Source organism: Monodelphis domestica, chromosome 3, assembly GCF_027887165.1.
Source record: "Monodelphis domestica isolate mMonDom1 chromosome 3, mMonDom1.pri, whole genome shotgun sequence".
Classification (NCBI taxonomy): Eukaryota; Metazoa; Chordata; class Mammalia; order Didelphimorphia; family Didelphidae; genus Monodelphis; species Monodelphis domestica.
Window position 1 is genome coordinate 257,651,056 of NC_077229.1, and position 21,106 is coordinate 257,672,161.

The window sequence follows — 21,106 nt, forward strand, 5'->3', positions numbered from 1 at the left end:
AAAAAGAATAGTAATATAAACAAAGCTAAAAAGTGAGATTGGAGAGAGAATATAAAGGGCTTTGTTTTTCAATCTAGACTTTGTAATATTTTTAGTTTTCATTTTATTTTATAGGAGTTGCTAAAAGCCTTTGAACAAGGGAACTCTGTGATCAAAAATACATTAGTTTACAGGATGATTTGGAGAACAGAAAAACTGGAGGCAAGAAGATCAGTTAGGAGAAAAGTAAGAAATAATGAAAAATGGAATTTTAAAAAAGTGAGTTTTTTACCTAAACAATTTGGAGACACTGAAGGTTTTTCAAGCATTCAGTCTGACAGTCCTGATTTGGCTGTTAGCTTCTCTAAGGTCATAGGGGATTTCTATAGTCCTTGTTCCAGGAAAAGAGAACACTGTTACAGATGCTTTATAATAGAGAATCAATAAGTCAAGAAAATACTTGGCAGTTTAAACTGAGCAAGAGACACAGGGAAAATGGATCAGACCTAAAACATTGGGGATATTATGTTTACTTTTGTTCCTCTGGTGTATTCCTATGGAAAGGACCTTGGAAATTACTTTAGGGGCATTTAAGAACTTCAAGTTAAACTGTTTTGAGTACCTTTCCTTCCCTCTAATGAAAAGAGCAATTGGAAAAAAAAGTTCTGTGATCATTTGTCATGATTTTATAATCCTATTTGAGATCATGGTGCTTAAAATCAATAAGGATTTTTCTCAGGGCTTAAAATGGGCTGGATTTCAGCTAACCCCAGATCAGTAAGTGAAATGAAGGGCTGGGAAACATCTCCTTGGCAGAGATAGGGAGAGCCTTTTTTTTTTTCATTTTAAGATCCACTATACCTCTTAAGATCTTGCTGTGTAGGATAACCCCCTCTACTCAGAGAAGAGATTTTGATTTGGCTTCTTCTATTCACTCCTTGCAGGTAAGATTCATTTGAGAAGATATGCCCACAGCCAGAGACATACTCTCAAAACTATTGAGTTACTGTCTCAATAAAACATGCATTCAATTAGAAAGTCCAGTGATGGGGCACATGGGGACTATGTTTCTTTGACTAGAAATAACACCATACATTTTTTTAAACAAAAGCTCTCTTACTAATTACAGATCATTGTGTCAAAATAACTAGCATTTTAAAGTTTACAAAACATTTTACATGTTACCTTAAATGATCCTCAAGCTAATACCGGGTTACAAGGAGAAAATAATTTCCCCATTTTGCAAATAAGACATCTAAGCCTGTAAGAGGTTACATGACTTGCCCAGGATCTTACAGCTAGTAAGGTGCAGAGGGATGACTCATGCTTGAGTCTTCCTGCCTCCAAGTTTATCTGTGCCATCTAGATGCTCAAAAGCCTTTCAAAAGTTCAAACATAGTTAAGCTGGAAATATTTTTATGAGGGTGGCTAGGTGGTGCAGTAGATAGAGAAAAGAGGACTCATCTTCCTGAGCGCAAATCTGACCTCAGGCATTTTCTAGTTATGTGTTCCTGGACAAGTCACCTAACTCTGCCTCTGTTTCCTCATCTGTAAAGTGAGCTGTAGAAAAAAAAAGGCAAACCACTCTCCTCTCTTTGTCATGAAAATTCCAAAATTGGGTCAAGAAAAGTTCAACACAACTGAGAAATGACAGCAACAAACATTTTAATTTATTTTTAGAGTACTAGAGTTAAAATGAGATCACTTAGATCTTTGATTGACAAATGAGTGTGTTGAACCCCTGCTTCGTACTCAGTACCTATCTGAAAAACATATTTGAAACATAGACATCAAAACCAGAAGACAAAGGCTATGTTCTAAACAATTACCAATAATTTGGATAGACAATAATGATACCAATAACAATACTGCTTAGTAGAAGACAGAATAAAATTAGATTCAGACTAAATAAGGATGAATTTTATGGGATAGGTGAAACTTAAGTGCAGAATTTAGATAGGCTTTGAAGGATATGATAAAATTTGGGATATAGAAGGATGGAAAATAATTCTTGTTTGGGGAAGGTGAGACTTTTGAAAATAAAATTTGGCATTGTATTTTGATTTCTACATATGAAATATAAAAGTTTGTAAAGTTCATGGTCTAAAATCGATTGTGGCTAATTATGGTTTAAAAGATAAATTTCCCTAAAGAATACATTTTCTACTTTCTCTTTTTTTTCCTTTCCCCCCCAGACCTCTTGTCACCCTTAAAATTGATGAGTACTGAAATACATTTTTAGTGGGCAGAGAAATCAGCTCTCTTGGCAAATAATTAGAATTTCTTCCTTGGGTAGGTTGCCAACATCAGTCTTGAAATCCAGAAAAAAAAGAGGTCTTACAGACTCCCAATGAAATCCTGGAAGGAAGAGCAGAGAAATATAATGCTGATTTTTCACATTTAAAATTCAAGAGATAGGTAATGTATAACATAAATCTAGCATAGTGTGGGTTTTTAAATTAGAAATCAGTAACTATTATATTTTATAAAATTTTATTAATAATAACTAAAGCAAAAAAAACTGCCTGAACTCAGCCTGGTCACAGGTCAAAGAGAGAAATAGGGAGGATTTACAACCACTTAAATACAATCACACAAAAACAGGAGGACACAGGAAAAGGGAACTTTGGGAAATACTAAGGGACTTCTGGGGGGATGAAGTCCAAAGGCTCAAAATCTCCATTTATACAATAGTATCAGGACCAACTGACATTATCCAGGGTTTCAAAAAAGCCAAGTATAGGAGTTCTCTTCTGCCATTTGTTTTGCATTGACCAACCATCTTTTATAATGTTTAAAAGAGAACATGGTAGCTGAGAGTCACCTGTGTTGTATGCTGCATGTATGTCCTTTGTACTCTTTCCCGTGGAGTACCTACATTCATTTTTGCTTGATCACACTTACTTCCCTTTGCTAGCTTTCACAGCTATCTGACCTGAAAGCTAAACTGAGGACCAGAAGGACCATTTTTCGATCCCATTCTCTTCTGCTTCTCACCCAACAGGACCTTTCTTTCATGTTGACTGAGACAAAGGCCAAAGCACACTATAAATTCGATTTACTGATTCTGTTCCTCTTAAGTATAAGGATTTGCCATTTTCATATTCCAATATGAGTTCCCATAAAAACCTGAATTATTTATTTGCCCTCTTTTTCTTATAAGAAAGATTGACTGAAAGAGCTAGCATCCATTATCATCACAATGAATATTTGTGTCTACCGACTCTTTGAAAGTTGCTCTTTAAGTGTATTGTACTTTTTTGTTTGTTTTATTAATAGTTTTTATACCTCTATCTTCTTCCTAGTGATCTGTTACTGACTTCCATGTAAGACTCTTTGTAGCTTTCTTTAGAAACAGGATCACATGAATACAGAACTTGTAGTTATCAATGATTTTCATAGCTCTAACAATTAATGGATCGCTAACTAACATTTTAAACCTTGGTATGGCATACAAAAATGCAGGTTTTCTGTGGTATTTCCACATATATATACATATATATATTATAAAATTGGCAATATTCAGCATGATACAATGGGAAGAGGGGCGGTATAGAATAGTGAACATAGTGGCAGATGTGCAATCAAGAAGATCTGGATTCAAATCTCATCTTTAACACATTTTGGCTGTTTTATATTAAGCAAATAAATCCGTTAGGTTTTCAGTGCCCTGGGGAACTCCCTAAGACTGAATTGCAGATAGGTTTTCTGTCATAGGGTGATAAAACTTCAACTGGAAGATACCTCAAAAGTCATATAGTCTAACTTCAGATGAAGGAATTGAGGTTCAAGGAGATTATCCAAAGAAAGACTCCTATTAGATTTTCCAACAGCACAGTTTGTAATTTTTCAATTAGTTTTCATGTCCAGCATGTGTCAGGCAGGGAGAGCCAGGCATGTAGGATACAAAAATAAAAACCAAATATTTCCTGCCCTGAAGAAATCCACGTATCATTTTTTACAGACTCTTAGTATTTTGCATTATTTTCCTATTTAACTTGACCCATTATTATCATAATTATTATCTGAATGATGCTTTAGGGAAAGAAGTTTTGATGTCCCTAAGGTGCATTTCTCAAGAAAACTAAAGCAAGAGGCCAGGAATTATTTTCCTCTAATTTTAGGCAGTATTTCTAGGCAGATCCAATAAAATTTAACAGGTTCCAGATGATAGCTGAGCAAAAAAAAATTCTTAAATGCATTTTAGTTGCTTCTATGTGAAAAAGTTGAATTGATCACTGTCAATCCATCATTTATATTGAGGAGCAGCTAGTGAGTTTTAAAAGTAGTAACACAGGTTCACATACAGGCCAATCACAATCTATGTTTTCCTTGCCATCTTGTTTTTCCAGTGTACTCTCACCTATTTAGTTGCTTGAGTATAACATTAATTTGATCTACAGTCTTAGATTTTATTGGCTCTGGACATCTGTGGGCTGTGTTGGGTGCCACTGTTCATAGATTTATAGTATGTTAAAAACTGGAGGGGACTTTAGATATCATCTAATTCAAACCCTGTTTAATTTCCTTTTAAAAAAGAACAAAAACAGGCTTAATTTTAGTTTTTAGACTTTCCTCCTTTTTTTTAACTAAAGGAGAAAAAGGAAAACAAACAAGCAAAGTCCAGAAGGGTGTGTCGACTTTCAAATTGTGAACCTTGCAACCTTTCACTCTCAGTCTAGTGTTCTGTTCTTTCAGCACATTTCAAGGGACTTACAAGCCAACAAGAAGGGCATCTTAAACATCACTTCTGATTATGCATAAAATTAAACCCATATGAGTTTGGAAGTCCATTTTAGTGAGTTGGAAAATAACCATAGGAGGGTTCAGAGAGACCAAATAAATAATTCTTTCATTCAACTTATTATCTAAATATTGCTCTTTAAACTCTTTTTAATGCCTTTAACAAGAACTCTATATCAGTTTGATCCACTTTAAGAATAATTAATTAAGTGCCTACTATGTCCCGGACACAATGTTAGGTATTGCAGATGCAAAGAAAAAATAAATTCAAATAAAATAAAACAAAAAAAATGTTCTTTGGTCATTGTGGATGGCATGTTTTTTTCTGTGGCTTTTGATATGCATATATATGGAACTGTGGATAATTTGAGAGTGAAGAGAGCTCTAACTCAAGAAAAATCTCCTATAGGAAGTGATTCCTACACTGGGCCTTGAAGGAAGCTAATGGTCTAAAAAGCAGAGGTAAGGAAAGAGATTTTTCTGGGCATGGAGATAACCTCTTCAAAAGCTTGGAAACAGAAGACAAAATGTTGAACCATCAGGCAACATTTTACTTTTCTTTCTAATTTACTTTTCTTTCTAGTTGTTTCTCCATTGTGTGTATGTATGTGTGTATGTTTGCATGTAGATATGAATGTGCACATGCACATAAATATACTTCTTAATAAATGTTTTTAATTCACTCATTTATTCTTAAATTTGAAAGAAACATGGAAAGGTAAAGATTGTGAATAGCTTTAAATATCAAGCTGAAAAGTCTGTATTTTATCCTGGAGGAATCAGGAGCATTGGAAGATTCTTGAATCAGGGAGCACTTGATGGGGAGAAACAGAAGTAAAATAGGTAACTTGTCCTTAGGGAATTTAGCTGGGATTTCTTAATTCTCCATTTTGTATTTATTTTAGAGTAATTTATGAAATACTTTAGCTTCTTCTAAGGGTAACTATGGTATCCATAGAGGGATCATACAATGGAGCAATTCACTGGAAAAATATATATATAAACTTTCTATATAGGTGAAGTTATGTCTGCCATGCTACCTGCGGAGGCTTAGCAAAATGTTCCAGCCTTGAGTATTAAAGCAAAATCCATTCTTAAGGAGAATAAAATTTGAACTTTTGGTTTCAGTTATCCTTTTCCTTTCTTCAGAAAGTCACACATAAGGATAATGATTTAGGTAAAGCCCTTCATCTCTACCACTTCCAGAATCCCTGAAAGTGCAATTAAGAAAATTAAAGATTTTCTTTAAAATTGAGAAATTAAGATTAATTAAAAATTAAGGAAAAATATCTATTTGTTTACAGAAACTCTTTTCAAATTTTAAACGTGGTTTTTATTATCTACTCCTTTATCCTCTCCACTTAGAGTATGGCAATAAATTCCATGTATGGCTATTCTAAGGTTGGAATTCAAACTAGGTCTTCCTGGTTGCAAGTCTAGTTCTCTACCATTAACACACATTTCCTATAATTTTTTTACAGCCGTCTAAAGTAATAGTGTAGACTTTAGTGTCATTTTATAAAGGAGAAAATTGAAGTACAGAGACTTATTGAAAATCATACTTCAAGAAAGAGTCAAAACCAGGAGATAAATACAGGTCTTCTGACATGCTCCTTCTGCCCGATCTATTCATTATGTGTATTCAAGACGATTCTTTCATAGCTCGAATCAGAAGTGTATTGAGAGTATTTCTGAAGAATAACTGTTTGTTCCTCCATATAGAGGAAAAATGACAGCATCAGACAGACACTGAGGGACCTTAGTGGAATGGGTATGATTTTAAAGACATGCCAGGGACAATTCTTGTTGCACTCTATAACTGGATTATCACTGGGGGTTGTGAGTACTTCAGAGTAACAGATAACATGTTAAGTAGGGCGTATAGTAAAGAAAAGATGTAAAGATGTATCACCAGCCTTATTTGTAGTGATGGGAGACAATGAATACAAAAACTGGCAAATATTTTTAGATTCCAATGTCTTGGTTAATTTTGCTTAAATTATTTTTGTGTCCTTCATTATTTTTTGATATTAGGGATTTTTATCTTGCCACCTGTGTGTGTAGGTATATCCTTTGGTTTTCTATTGCTTTTATTTCCAAATATATTCCCCCAACCTAACCAGAAACACATGCACACACACACACACACACACACACACACACACACACACACACACACACACAATGAGAGGCAAAGAAAGGCAAGGAGAGAGCATGATACAGTGGGTAGGGTGAATATTTCAAATCAGAAGATTTTAATTAAAATCTAGGGGGGGGGGGCGCTAGGTGGCTCTGTGGATCGAGAGCCAGGCCTAAAGATGGGAGGTCTTGGGTTCAAATGTGATTGGACACTCCATAGTTGTGTGACCTTGGGCAAGTCAACCACCCATTGCCTAGCCCTAACTGTTCTTCTTTCTTGGAACTAATATACAGTATTGATTCTAAGATAGTAGGTAAAGTTAAAAAAAATCCTAAATTCTGTCACTTATTCCTTATGCTACCCTGGAAAAATGACAACCCCTTTGGGTCTCAGGTTTTTTTGCCCATAAAGGAAGGAGATTAGAATAGATGACCTGTAGATCTCCATTCCATCACCAAATCTCTGGTTATAATTATAAAACTGAATCTTAATATAATCCTAGAATGACATAATCCTATAATTCAAATACATAATCTAAATTCAGAATTAAGGGGGACTCATACATGAGAGAAGTAGGAACTTAATAAGATAATACTGAAAAAAAATAAAAGGCTAATTTCAAGGTGATAGATCAATTTTAGGCAATTACTTCAGAGGCAGGAATCTTCTCACGGTGGCCCGTGAACTGTTTCTAATTAGTATCGTTGCCTTTAGTGATATAAAATCCAGACCCTTTTAAATGAACTGGCTTTTCTTTCTGAAAAGGTGTGCCTCCTCTGCCAGCAGTAACAACAGTACATGGAAGTAGCAGGGTCAGTGCCATATGTTGCTTGACTTAAGCTTGTAAAGATGCTCCCTAGGAAGGAGCCAGGAAGAAAGGAGAAATTTGCCAGACTTCAGCTTTGTACTGAAGCCAAAGGACAGTCAATTTGTCGTCTCGTCCCCCCTGCTGACTGCATGTCTTGTGGGCAACATTTCTGCAACGGAGGGTTTATAAGGACTTCAGCTACAGCTGTTAAATGAAACCCAAAGCAGAGCTGAGATTCTCAAGGAAGATTCGTGAACCAGATCACCAGGCTATGTAATCAATTTTTCAGCCGTAGGAGTTGTTCAACAAGATGCAACTGTCAGGCAGCCCTGTAGGCTGAAGACAGAAGAAATATGACTTCATTACTGCTGGCTGAATTGATTTCTCTTCATGCTAATGCACACATCAGTCCAGAGATACTGTTGCCAAGAATAATATGTACTATACTAAAGCCTACAGTAAAAGCTTACACACACACACAAAAATCTATTTTTCCTAAGTTCTTGGTAGAAGGAAACCATGGCAGGCGGTAAATTAATTCTGTTGCTCAAAAGCCATTGCTGCTAGAAAAAATATTCCCATAGTACCAACATGAGCAGCCCTCCTTAGTACCTGCCATTACCGTGGTACCCCTTTCCCATGGTTATCACTGACTACTTAGAGATAATCAAGCCTTGTGGCAAAAGGAGAAGAGGAACCCTAGAGGTTCTCTGAATCTGGGGAAGAAGAAAGTCATTTATCCACAACTTGGAGACCCAGTGCTAGCATAGCAGGCTCCTTCAGGTTCAAGCTTGTTGCCATGGAGAACCAAATAACAGAATTAGGTATCTGATGAAGTTCTGACACTGATCATTTAGGTGTAGTAGGAGAGAGACCTTACTGTCAGTGATGCAGTCAGCATTTCTTCATTACTTTTCAGAGAAGAGCAAAGCTTTGTTTAACATAAAAATCCCAAAGCAACAAATAAATAATTAATAAGAATGATGGACATGCCAGTCTTTTGTAGGTTTTCATGGTCTAATTGTTCTACCCTAAGAATAGAAGCTATATTGAGGATGAGATATAGTGAAGTGGAGGACATGATAGATCTTTTTATATTAAAGGAAAATTAAACAAAATGGGACTGGGAAAAGGAAATTAAAATCCTGAATAAGTCTGTATAAATAGAAAATAGGAAGATATTGGGCTCTTGATTAATTACTCTTAAAATGTGATTTCAACTATTAGGAAAAGTACTCAAGTATCCCAAAATGTAAATAAATTGTAAAAATGAAGCATTAATTATAAGTAGTTTCTGTTCAACCTTCACTACTTGGATAATTACTTGGATAATTATTATCCTCAAAATGAACTCCTTTCAAAATAAGATCAAGGGTTATAATTTATTATGAAGCCTTTGCTTATCTCCCTCCTCCATCCATTAATAACCCATTCTCAGCACCCATTCCCTTGAAATTACTTTGAATTTGCCTTTGTATTTACTTATATATGAACATGTTGTGTCTGCTAGTAGATTGGAAGCTCCTTGAGGATCTGGATTTTTTATTTTTATTTTGGTAACCCAACTCTAGTACCTACCATGGTGCCTCCCACATAGGAGGTGTACTCTGAGTATTTGCTCTTCAAGTGATTACTGGTAGAAAATTACTGGTAGAAGGGGAATAATTTTCATAATCTTTACACATCTGTTACATGCTCTGTAAGGCAATTAATTACTATTTCTGTTGCAAAGGAAGGTTGGGATTTGCAGAAGTGGAAAATGTTTATTTTAAAGGAAAACTTTGTAGGTACGATGCTTTAAAACTACTCTTTTTTTCCAAATCCACCAGGATCATTTTTTAAGGAATCAAGGAAATAATAGAAAATAAAGAATATTTTATTCACATCTCCTCCATTTATAGACAACTGTCCTATAAGTGATTTATTTTGAGGTAAATTAACCACTATACCAGGGGATGAGGGGGAATGGGTCACACACATAAAATTTATAAAATTTAATTTGGCTTATTGTTTTTGTAACCAGTAAAGTACTCTGGACAAGTTTAGGGGAGACAAAATGCTCCAGAGATTTGCCCCTGTCTTCAGTTGCAACTCTTCTAGCTGTTTGAGATAAGATATTCTTTTGAAAAAAGTTAAAGATATATTTCAGATGACACATAGCAAGAACAATTATGTAAAAAAATCATGGCAACTTAAACAATAGTGAGAAAGGTTGATTTGAATAAACTATTTTTACAAAATAACAAAAAAAAATAAGGAAACATTTGGAACAGGAACTGTGACCCTCACATGTCTATGATTGTCAAGGTTAGAGGGTAAGGGAAAAGGGAAGAGAAGTATTCATCTGGCTTCTGTTCTAACATATCCCTTATGTTTGGGACATTTGAGACTTGACCGGATATAAAATACAAGACAATATAATAAAGGGAAGAGTATTGCACAAATAGACAATGAAATGGATGAGGAAGGCTTTATACATAGGAAGGCTTTCCTGTGTATAATTCCAGTGATATCCTTTGTTCCTTAATAAGAAACCATTTAGCTTTTTAAAATGTCTGATTTCATTATATCATTGTAAATGAACAGCAGCTGTTTCTTTTAGTTATTTTTCACTTATACCTCAATAAAGATTCTTGGTATATACCTTCTAGCAAGCTGAAAATCAGACTAGAATTTGGCACACTGAGAGACTTTATCTTCCAAAAGCAAGTGACCTCTCTAGAGTGCACAAGAAGAGAATATTTAAAAATATGACAGAAACACTGAATTAACAGAACTCTTTCATCACTTATTAATGAAGTTGCTCTCTCAGTAATGTATATCTATTGCTTTGGCAACTTTTAAAATAAACAAAGACCCTTCAGATTATTTCTAATTTAGATTATGCTCCCCCAGAAAACCCTGAGTTGAAATGGAGCCTCTCAACATTTAAGATACTGTAGGCTCTTTTGTAGAATATCAGGCTTTGTTTGCCACTACTCAGAGTATCAAGAAGTAGGACAAACTTTATGAGGTGAAGGTAGAGAGGAATATTTCCAAAGGTACTTAACTTTAAAATCTAAATTTATTAGATTAAATAGATAATGAAACAAAAAAATTAAAATGTTGATAAAATGTAGCAGTGATAACATGGCTGAAATAGATATTAAGATACTGTCATAATATATTAAGAAACATTCTTTTTTTTCCTTCTTCCTTTTTTCTTTATTCTTTTCCTCACATCTATACATTTCTTTTTTAACTTTTTCTCTTTCTACTTCACAATTTTTCTCTTTCTTTCCTAATATATTATTAATTTCTAGGGTATACACACATATTCACTATTAATTAGCATTTATTATGATATACATATAACTAGTTATATACACATAAATGTGTGTCTATGTATACATTCTTGTTGGATTAAATGAAATCATACAATGACAGTGCTGAACATTTATTTTGAAAAGTGAAATAATTGTACTTCTGAAACAAATAACTATATAATTACAAAAGATATTCTAATCAACTATAAACTCTGAAAATTGGGAAATTCACAAAGAGAAAGACATTGAAAATGGCTGACACTAATTGTCAAAGAAGGAAAATTAAAGTGAAACACACTTCCACAAATTTCCAAAGTCCACACAAAATACAACCTTTTAATAGTACAAACTTATTTATAAAACATTAAGAAGGTAAATGATAGAGGGTTGTGAATATACTATCATCTTACAAAAGTAAAAAAAAGCAATTGAGAAGAAAATGAATTTGTAAAAAACTTGGCCTAAGATCCAGGTGAACTAATCATCTGAGGCATCATTCCAAATTGAAAATGGTAAATAGAGAGAGCAAATCTGAAGTGCAAAATATCTGATGTTGCTTCCAAACATCTTTTTTCATTGGCAAAGGTGATTAAACCACTATATTTTAATTCCATGGAAATTGAAAAGATGTAATTGGGAAGGATGGCTGAATCTGACAAAAGTTCAAGAAAAAGAAATCTGTACAAGAGATTTGTTTTAAAGATAAATTATTAACAGGTAAATTCTAAAGGCTTGGAAATTATCCAAACCTACCCTAAAAAGGTGACTGAGAGCACAACTTGTAAATAAAATTAAATAAACTTCCTCTTTGTATTCACATGAACCATCTACCAGGGCTGGAATTTACTCCCTCTTCATCTCTACCTTTTGAAATGCTTTCCTTGATCACTTACCACATTTAAAATTTAAGTGCTTTCTCTTCTTAAATCACCAGGTATTCACTTGTTTGTGTACATTTTGTATTTTCCAGTAGGATGGAAGCTCCTGATAGCCAGGACCTATTTGGTTTAGAATATTCCCAGTAGAATGCTTGGTACGTAGTTGGCATTTAAAATAAATAAATATAGGTTGAATTGAACTTCTTTTTACTTTAAATTTTTTTTTCATGAAAATGATCTTTACATAATAGAAGGCATCTTCAATGAAGAGAAACACTCTTCAGGTGGCTTTCTAAGGTAGAATCCATTCTTCTACTGACTGAGGCATATAGTATGTCAGATATCGCCTTGCTCTTTTATTTATTTTGTAAAAACATATTTGTTGTGGTAAAATAAAATATAGTCTAGAAAACCTTGTACTCAGACTAGATTTCCTCCATATAAAAATTAAAATTATATAGAATTATTTGACAGATATGACTTAGAGTTATTTAAGGTTCATTGCTTTTGCCTATTTCAGAAGATTTAAGACAGAAATAAACAACAAAAGTTTTTCTGTAAATGATGAGGTTCAACAAAAGCTTTTATTTTCATATAAGCATCCTAATTCTATCAAAATGCCAAATACTGATGTCTCTTTGGTGATTTCCACAATAATGAAAAAAAATGGTATAGCTACTATCTTTGGGGAAGGGGAAGTGAATGAAAAATGGAAGGGGTAGGAAAAATATATACTATGTGCCAGGCATTATTCTGAGCTTTGCAAATATTCCCTCTGATGAGCACAAGTCGTTATACTATGACATGCAAATTGATGAATAATGAATTTATTTAGTCTACCACTATGTAGTTAATTGAAAGGAAATTCAGAGTGAAATTGGCTGGCATAGAACTGAGTAGGAGGACATTGGGTTCAATCTCTTTCAGGGAAATTACAATGTTTTCAGTGATACCAAGTTGCTGACAATCATAAAAGCCTGTTCTTTTACTACCAGATTGCTTCTGATTTTATTAATGACAGAACAGCATGATCTTGGAGAAATCATAATTAAAAATTATTTAAAGGGAAATAGAGATACTTGATAGGTGTAAGTAGGCTTCACATGTTATATACAGCTTATATATGAGAAGTGGTGCAAAAGATTTCATGAAAAACATGTATTACTAGAATTGCATATAAAAATGAACAATTTGAATTATATGCATGAGCACTCCAAATTAAAAGAAAGGCAAGAATTTTCCGATTTGTCAATTGGCAATGTTATAAAGAATATTTAGAAGAACACGAACAAAAAATGAGTCAGATGATGTGTCAGCAAGTTGAAATCTGTATTAGTGAAGTGAATAACTACTCTACTAAAGTCACATTTTCATCAAAATCTCAAATCTTTGGGAGGACAAAATAACATTTATTTTTACAGTAAGAATTATGCCCAAAGGACTTTAAAAGAATGTATTATGCCCAAAGGGCTTTAAAAGAATGTATACTCTTTGATACAGCAATACCACTACTAGGTCTGTACCCCAAAGAGATAATAAGGAAAGATGTCTGTACAAAAATGTTGTTAGCTTCACACTTAGTGGTGGCAAAAAATTGGAAAAGGAGGGGATGCCCTTCAATTGGGGAATGGCTGAACAAATTGTGGTTTATGTTGGTAATGGAATACGATTGGGCTGTAAGGAACAAAAAACTGCTTGATTTCCATATGAGCAGGGAAGAGCTCCATGAATTGAGGTGGAGCAAAATGTGCAGAACCTGGAGAACATTGTACATAGAGACTGAAACACTGTGGAATGATCATACGCAATCAACTTTACTATTGATAGTAATGCAATGATCAAGGACAATCCTTATGAGAAGGGATGCTGTCTATATCGAGAGAAAGAATTTTAAATGAGGAAGGAAGATGTTTGATATATCACTTGTTTATATGGGTATTAGATGTGGGGGTTTGGTTTTTAAAAGATTACTCTATTACAAAAGTTATTAATATGGAAATAGGTAGTGACAATACATGTATAAACCATTGGAATAGCTTGTGGGTTCTAGGAAGGGGGAAGAGGGGAAAGTGGAGGGAAAGTACCTGAATCATACAACCACACTTAAATAAATATTTTTTTAAAAATAACAGTATATAAACCATGCCCTTCCTAGATACAGGCATAGGGAACTGATATTATGTGCTTTGGAAAATATCCACAGAACTTGATCTCTGCAATGAAGGGAGAGAGGCTTTGTAGTTTTCTTTCATATTCTGAAACTTTGCTAAAGTTGTTAATTGTTTAAATTTGGGTATTTTTGGTTGATTCCCTAATAGTTTCTAGGTATGCCATCATATCATCTGCAAAGATTGATAGCTTTATTTCCTAACTGTCTATTCTAATTCCTTCATTTTCTTCTTTTCTTATTTCTATATCTAACATTTCTAGTACAATATTGAAGATTGGTGGTGAAAATGGGTATTCCTATTCTACTCATGATCTTATTGGGAAGAAATTTAGCTAATCACCAATATAAATATTTGCTGATGGTTTTAGATAGATGCTATTTATCATTTTGAGGAATGTTCCATTTATTCTAATGTTCTCTAGTGTTTTTTTTATTAGGAATAACTGATATATTTTGTCAAAAACAATTTCTGCATCTATTGAAATAATCATATGATTTCTGTTAGTATTCTTACTGATATGGTTAATTTCATTGATAGTTTTACTAATATTGAACCATCTCTGCCTTCTCAATATAAAACCTACCTGTGATCTTTGCTGTTTGAAATTTTTGCATCAATATTCATTAAAGATATTAGTCTATCATTTTCTCTCTCTTTGTTCTTCCTGGTTTAAGTATCAACACCATATTTGTGTCCCAAAGTAATTTGGTAACGCTCTTTCCCCAACTATTTTTCTGATTAATTTACGTAGTATTAGCATTAGTTGTTTTTAAATATTTGGAAGAATTCAATTGTGAATCTCTTTCTCCTTGTTTTTTTTTTTAGGGAATTCATTAATAACTTGCTCAATTTATTTTTTTATGGAATTAAGTATTCTATTTTCTTTTCTGTTCATCTAGGTAATGTGTATTTCTTTAAATGTGCATCTATTTCACTTAGATTAGCAGATTTATTGGCATAAAATTGGGCAAAATATTGCTGATAATTATTTTAATTTCTTCTTCATTGGTTGTAATCTGACCCTTTTCATTTTAATACTAGTACTATCATTTGCTTCTTAATCAAGTTAATCAGGGATTTATCTATTTTTCTTATTTCTTTTCACAAAACCATGTCCTTGTTTTGTTTATTGCTCATCAATGATGGGCCACCTTTTGAGCTTGGTCTGTCAAAATTCACCAAAAAAATATCAAAACCAAGCATAACTCGGGTAGTGTGTCACTTCAAGAAAAAAACCACAATTTCATGATAATTATAGTTTAAATAACAAAAATATATAGTTATATTTAATAAACCAAAAACTAATTATTTAACTTACCTGCTTAGTGACCTCTTTGTTCATCTGTCAGTCAGTTCTTTTGTTGGTCTTAATATTATTTAACTTCTGTGGGGTGCCATGGACTAAGATAAGTGAGGGGGAGGGGGAATTCTTTAACTAACCTGCCTATTAGTGACTTTGTTTTTGCTGAATTTCATTGGCTAACTCTTCAATTGAAGGTTGGTATTTTGTAAACTTCAAGCCCAAGCAAGTGCTACTAATGTCATCTTTCAATCTGCTTTTTTTTGTTAGTTTTGATATTAATTTAATGCTGAGAATAAGGTTTCACAAAAGTACGTAGAGGTAAAAATTGTGAGTAAAGCCATCGCTATATTTTTCAGGGTACTAAAAGTATCTGCTAATAGGTTCCAGGAACTCTCCCATTGCACCTGTGCTGGAGCCCCACCAATTCTTCCTTCGGCTTGGCCAAACCTTGCCTTTTCCCTCCCCAGCCAGCTATCCCGCGGGGGGGGAGGGGTGTGGCAAGAGCAGCAGCTAAATGTGCCACCCACCAGCCTGCCTGCCCACCTCTCACCCCCCCACCCCTGCCGCCAGTGTGTGGAGTAGTCCCCCCACTCCACCCCACCCCACCCCCCAGAGCTGGGACAGGGCATGGCCAAGGCCATGGATGTGGCTGTGGGTACACAGCTGCCCAGGAGGATCCCTGTCCTCAAGTTGTGCTGAACCCACATATGGCCACATGTCATCAAAAATGCCTATGTGTGTCAGTACTGACATGTATGTCATATGTTCGCCATCACTGGCTTAAGTGGTTTTCTTACCTTCAATTTAATTAATCTTTCCTTTGATATTGAGGGTTTCTAACTTGGTATTTAATTGGAGATTTTTTCATGTGTTATTTTTCTAGATTTTGTTATTGTTGTTGTTGCATACCTAATTTATTTATCTCCTTTTCTCTGTTTTATTGATGCAAGCATTTAGAGATATAAGTTGCCCACTAAGTACTGCTTTGACTATATCCCCCAAATTTTGGTATGTTGTTTCCTTATTGTCATTCTCTTTAATGAAAGTGTTAATTATTTCTATGATTTGTTCTTTGAGCCACTCATTCTTTCATATAAGTTTATTTGGATGCCATAATGGGGTATTCTTGGAAAAGATGCATGGTTTATAATTTCTTTCTTCAGCTCATTTTACAGATGAGCAAATGGAAGCAAACAGGATTAAGTGACTTATTGAAGGTCACACAATTATTAATTGTCTGGAGCTGGGATTGAAATAAGGAAGATGAGCCTTCCTAACATCAGGTCCAGTTCTCTATAATATGAGTCATGTAACTGTCTCTTAAAGTGTGACTTTAGACAAATCATTTAATTTTTCTGTGCTTCAATTTCCTCTTTTATAAAATAAAGTAGTATTTTCATAACAGTATTGTTATGAGGATCAACTGGGTTAAGATATGAAAAACACTTTGGAATCTTATAGTGCTATCTAGTTATTTTTTCTGAGACTATACGCTGTTATCCTGGATTTAACTTTTTGGTACCTAGTTGTTTGCATGTTGTCTCTGCCATTAAATGCTTTCAGAATAGAGATGTTTTTATGCCTTTCTTCATATCCCTAATGCTTAGCACAGTACCTAGTACATAGTGAGTACTTAATAAATGATAGTTACCTTACTGACTAATTACTATTGTATTATTGTTATCTCTAAGGGCCAACATCAGTTATCATCTCCTTTTTGAAGCCTAACTTTGCCATTACATTTATCTGTTATATCTCTCATTTTCTAAAACTTTTATGGAAACCACATGATTTATCACTTAATCTTTCTTTGTATTTCTAGCACTGAATTCAAGAAATAACCTTTAGTTACTTGCATTAAATTGTCTCCTATTGTTTAATTGTTATTCCATTTGCTTTAGTCTTACCTCACCACAAATGTAATCTTCTTGATGGCAAGGGTGCCCTCTTAAAATTATTTCATATCCTTCACTATATAAAATAGTGGATAAACCCTAATTTATTAATTATTTTTGATTGCTAATATTATTTAGTTGGAGATACACCTTGATAAGGTAATAATTTGAACCATTAATCTCAGATCCTATTGGATCTTCCATTATTTAGGATAGTTGAACTAATGGACTTTTCCCTTTCCCCTCTCTTCAAATGCAGCGTGTGCTTTCCGGTATAATGGGCTATCATTTGTCTACCTCATCTACCTCTTGCTCATTCCTCTGTTTTCAGAACCCACCAGAACAACAATGCAAGGTAAGATACATTATGATTCCATTTCTTAGAGTGACGTATAGGCAATAAAGAACAAAATGCGATCATCCCTGATTTGATGTCCTAGGTTGTCTTCTTCCAATAAGAAAGCAATGTCTCAGCAGATCACAGAGCTCTTTAAGGACCCACTGGGTGTCAGTCTTACCAACAGCTGAGATCAAGAGTGCCAGATGGATCTGATTCATAGTGTATGTTTTTGCCACTTACATGATCATTGCACCATATAATCTCCCTATTATGCTCCTATTAGTGGAACTAACATGGTGCTGGGAATGTTTTGACTAGTTAAGATTAACCCAAAGCATTGTCAATTAAAGGAAACTGATGATGTGAGAATGCTGGCGGGCTTATTGGATGGCTGAGTTGGAAACGTTGTCTTGAAGAGGGATGACAGAATACAGAGCAGAAACAGAATGTAGTGATGTCAGGAAATACCAGGCCTGGAATCAAAGACCTAAGGCAGTAGCAAAGACTTGGGGAAGTCATTTAACCCTGTTTGCTATTAAATGTTTTTCATAAGTTTATTTAGATACATAACATTAATAAAAACTGTTCAAGCAAAATAAACATAGCAGTAATATAAAACTTAAGAATTTTACAAAGGCAACTCTACAAAATAATTTGATACTTAAAAATCATTCTGACTGACTCAGTCTGTATAATCTCCTTTGGGTGACCTGTTCAAATACAGATTGAACACAGGCGATATATTTTCTTTCTTCAGTGAGAAAAGGCTTATGTGAGTAAATCTTTTGGTTGGATAATACTCTAACATGTTCTGGATAAGGTCAAAGAGGAGCTCATAGTCAGAAACTTGGGAATGCATAAATTCCTTTAGTGGCTTATAAAACCATGCAACATATCTACCAGCAGAATAGTATTCTTCCCAATCTAATTGGTAATGATGGAAATATTTCTATAACCTGATTTTCTGAATCATATATTTGGGTAAAGGTCTTAAAATATTTTCCATCACTGCCAAATGTTCTTTACTGTCCTGTGTAGGAAATATTGTGAATCCCAGATAATTTTCAATAAGAATGCATCCTATATGCCATATATGGCATGACTGAGCCCATCCTAGAGCTAAAATAAATTCAGATATTCTATAATGCAGAAACCAAGGTATTAGGATGTTCATCATCATGTATTGCACTTCCAAAGACAACAATTTTAATATCTGGATTTTTACTGTATGCTCATCACTTCCCATTTTGGGATTATACTTTTCCATGCAGCCTGAACAAATAAATTCTGCTGAATGCCTTGCGTGATCCTTGGCTGATCCACATCTTAACTTAGTATTATAGTATCTTCTTCCTGTGTGGACACTCTAAAAATGAATCAGTAAAGGCACAGATTGGGACTGTGGTGAGGTTTCTTGACAGCTACATTTATGAATAACCTAGAGGGAATATAGGTAGCATAAAGGGTATTTATTGAAAACAAAAGATAGCTTATTTATGTCACTATCAGTCTCACCGAATTGCAGAAATATTGGACTATCTAGAGGTCAGGCTGATCGAATCATTTTAGTAACTTGGCCTCTGAGGTACAAATATTTAGGAGAAGTAATATCATTCCTTGTACTAAATACCAGGAATGAATTCTCTTCTCCCACATTCATCAGAAGATGTCATTGATGAATTGCTTGCATTATAATTACTGATGTTACGTTTTCTTCCTAAAAATGATAATTGTACATACTATGTCTATTCTCCTGTCATTGGAAGAACTAAAAACAATATAATTCAACTATATGCATATTGTTTTCAGGAATATGTATGTGGTGCTAAGGATATGAAAATCTACATTCATTTTTAATCAACAAATAACACCTACACTCCATGAAGAAGTGTCTCTGGGCTTCCACTAACAAATATCACACCAGAAAAGAGTCAATATAACTCTACTCTAAAAATGAAAAGCTAAACAATGTATGGTCATCTTCAATGAATTTGTAACCTGGTGTTATTTTAGAATTTTTTGGTTTATTGTTGAATTGTTTCTGTCATGTTCAACTTGTTGTGATCCCATTTGGGGATTTTCTTGGCATAGATAATGGAGTGATTTGTCATTTCCTTTTCCAACTCATTTTACAAATGAGGAACTGAGGAAAACTCAAGTAGAGTGACTTCCTCAGTGTCCCCTAGTTAATAAGTGTCTGAGGCTAGATTTGAATTCATGAAGATGAGTCTTCCTGATTCCAAGCACAGTGCTCTAGCCATTGTGCCATCTACCATCCAATTGTTAGAATTTAATATGTATATTCACCATGGAATAATGGGAGAGGCAGGAAAGATCCTGTTACTCAATTTGCAAATGTTTTCATGCCTTTTGTGTTAAGAGTACAAAAGAAAATTCCTACTACTACTAATAATAATAGGTGATATTTGTATAATGATTTCAGACTGATCTCTGATTTCATTGGTACTCCCTCTACTTTAGGTGATTGGCTCCTACTCTGAAACTTAGAGTCTTAGAGATGCCTGGGCTAATGAGAGGTTGTTCCTGGAATCACTCAGTCAGAATATGTAGGAAGAGTTGATGAGAAGCTGGAGGGACACTTCATTCTACTATTTACTGACTCCAAGGCTAGCTTTCTAAATTATAAAGACCTAAGCCACTAGGTCTGGAATCCATAGATATAAGGCAGTAGCCTCAGATCTGTTAAATGCCTTGAGGAAGCCACATTTCAGCTGATTGGGGCTGCTAGGTCCCTCGGTGGTTAGAGAACTGGGATATGGGAGTTCCTGGGTTCAAATCTGGCCTCAGATACTTCCTAGCTGTGTGACCATGGGAAAGTCACTTTAACCCCAGTTACCTGGCCCTTACTACAATGCTGCCTTGGAACCAATACTTAGTATTCATTCTAAAATGAAAGGTAAAAGTTTAAAAATAATTTACATTCCGTTTAAAAGAATTAATGTTCTAAGTAAAACTTGAATAAGTTGGAGGCACATAGCTAGAAGGCTGGAACAATAATCAGGGGTTTTTGAGGTCAAATCCAATCTGAGATATTTAATCATAATCCTGATCACTTCACTTAATTTCTGTTTGCCTCAGTTTCACAATCGTAAAATGGGGATAATAATAGAAGCTACCCCATAGGGTTGTTATGCCTGGGATATTTTAGGCACATAGTGGCACACAGTGACTGATACAAATACTAAATATTTATGCCTTTCCATTTCTTCCCCTCCCAAGAACACTATGGCATGTTGTCTCAATGCATTAAGGTTTTCAAACAGTTTTCTATATGCTATTTCATTTAATCCTCACAACTTCCCTTTGGCATATGTACTAACAGTATTATTATCCCCATTCTATAGATGGGGAACTTGAATATCATAGAGGTTAAGTGATGCCCATGTTTATACTACTAGTGAGTGTTAAGACCCTATGTTTCTCCTGAGGCTAACTCTCTTTCCTCCCATCTGCCTCTTCCATGATCATGTTCCCTAGGTAACTAAGGAAAGAATAGTGGCTCACTGCCACACTCAGCATTTTG

At 34.4% G+C, this 21,106-nt stretch overlaps 1 protein-coding gene across 6 annotated transcripts in view; it reads left to right on the forward strand.

The window, feature by feature from the left end:
* The window catches only part of PIEZO2 (piezo type mechanosensitive ion channel component 2), a 551,033-nt gene that overhangs the window by 79,825 nt on the left and 450,102 nt on the right, over positions 1 to 21,106 (forward strand). For all 6 annotated transcript variants that reach the window (XM_056823644.1, XM_056823640.1, XM_007487722.3 and 3 more), the window contains exon 2: positions 17,482 to 17,577. In XM_056823644.1, the coding sequence (XP_056679622.1) occupies positions 17,482 to 17,577 (96 nt within the window). The remainder of the gene's footprint in view (positions 1 to 17,481; positions 17,578 to 21,106) is intronic.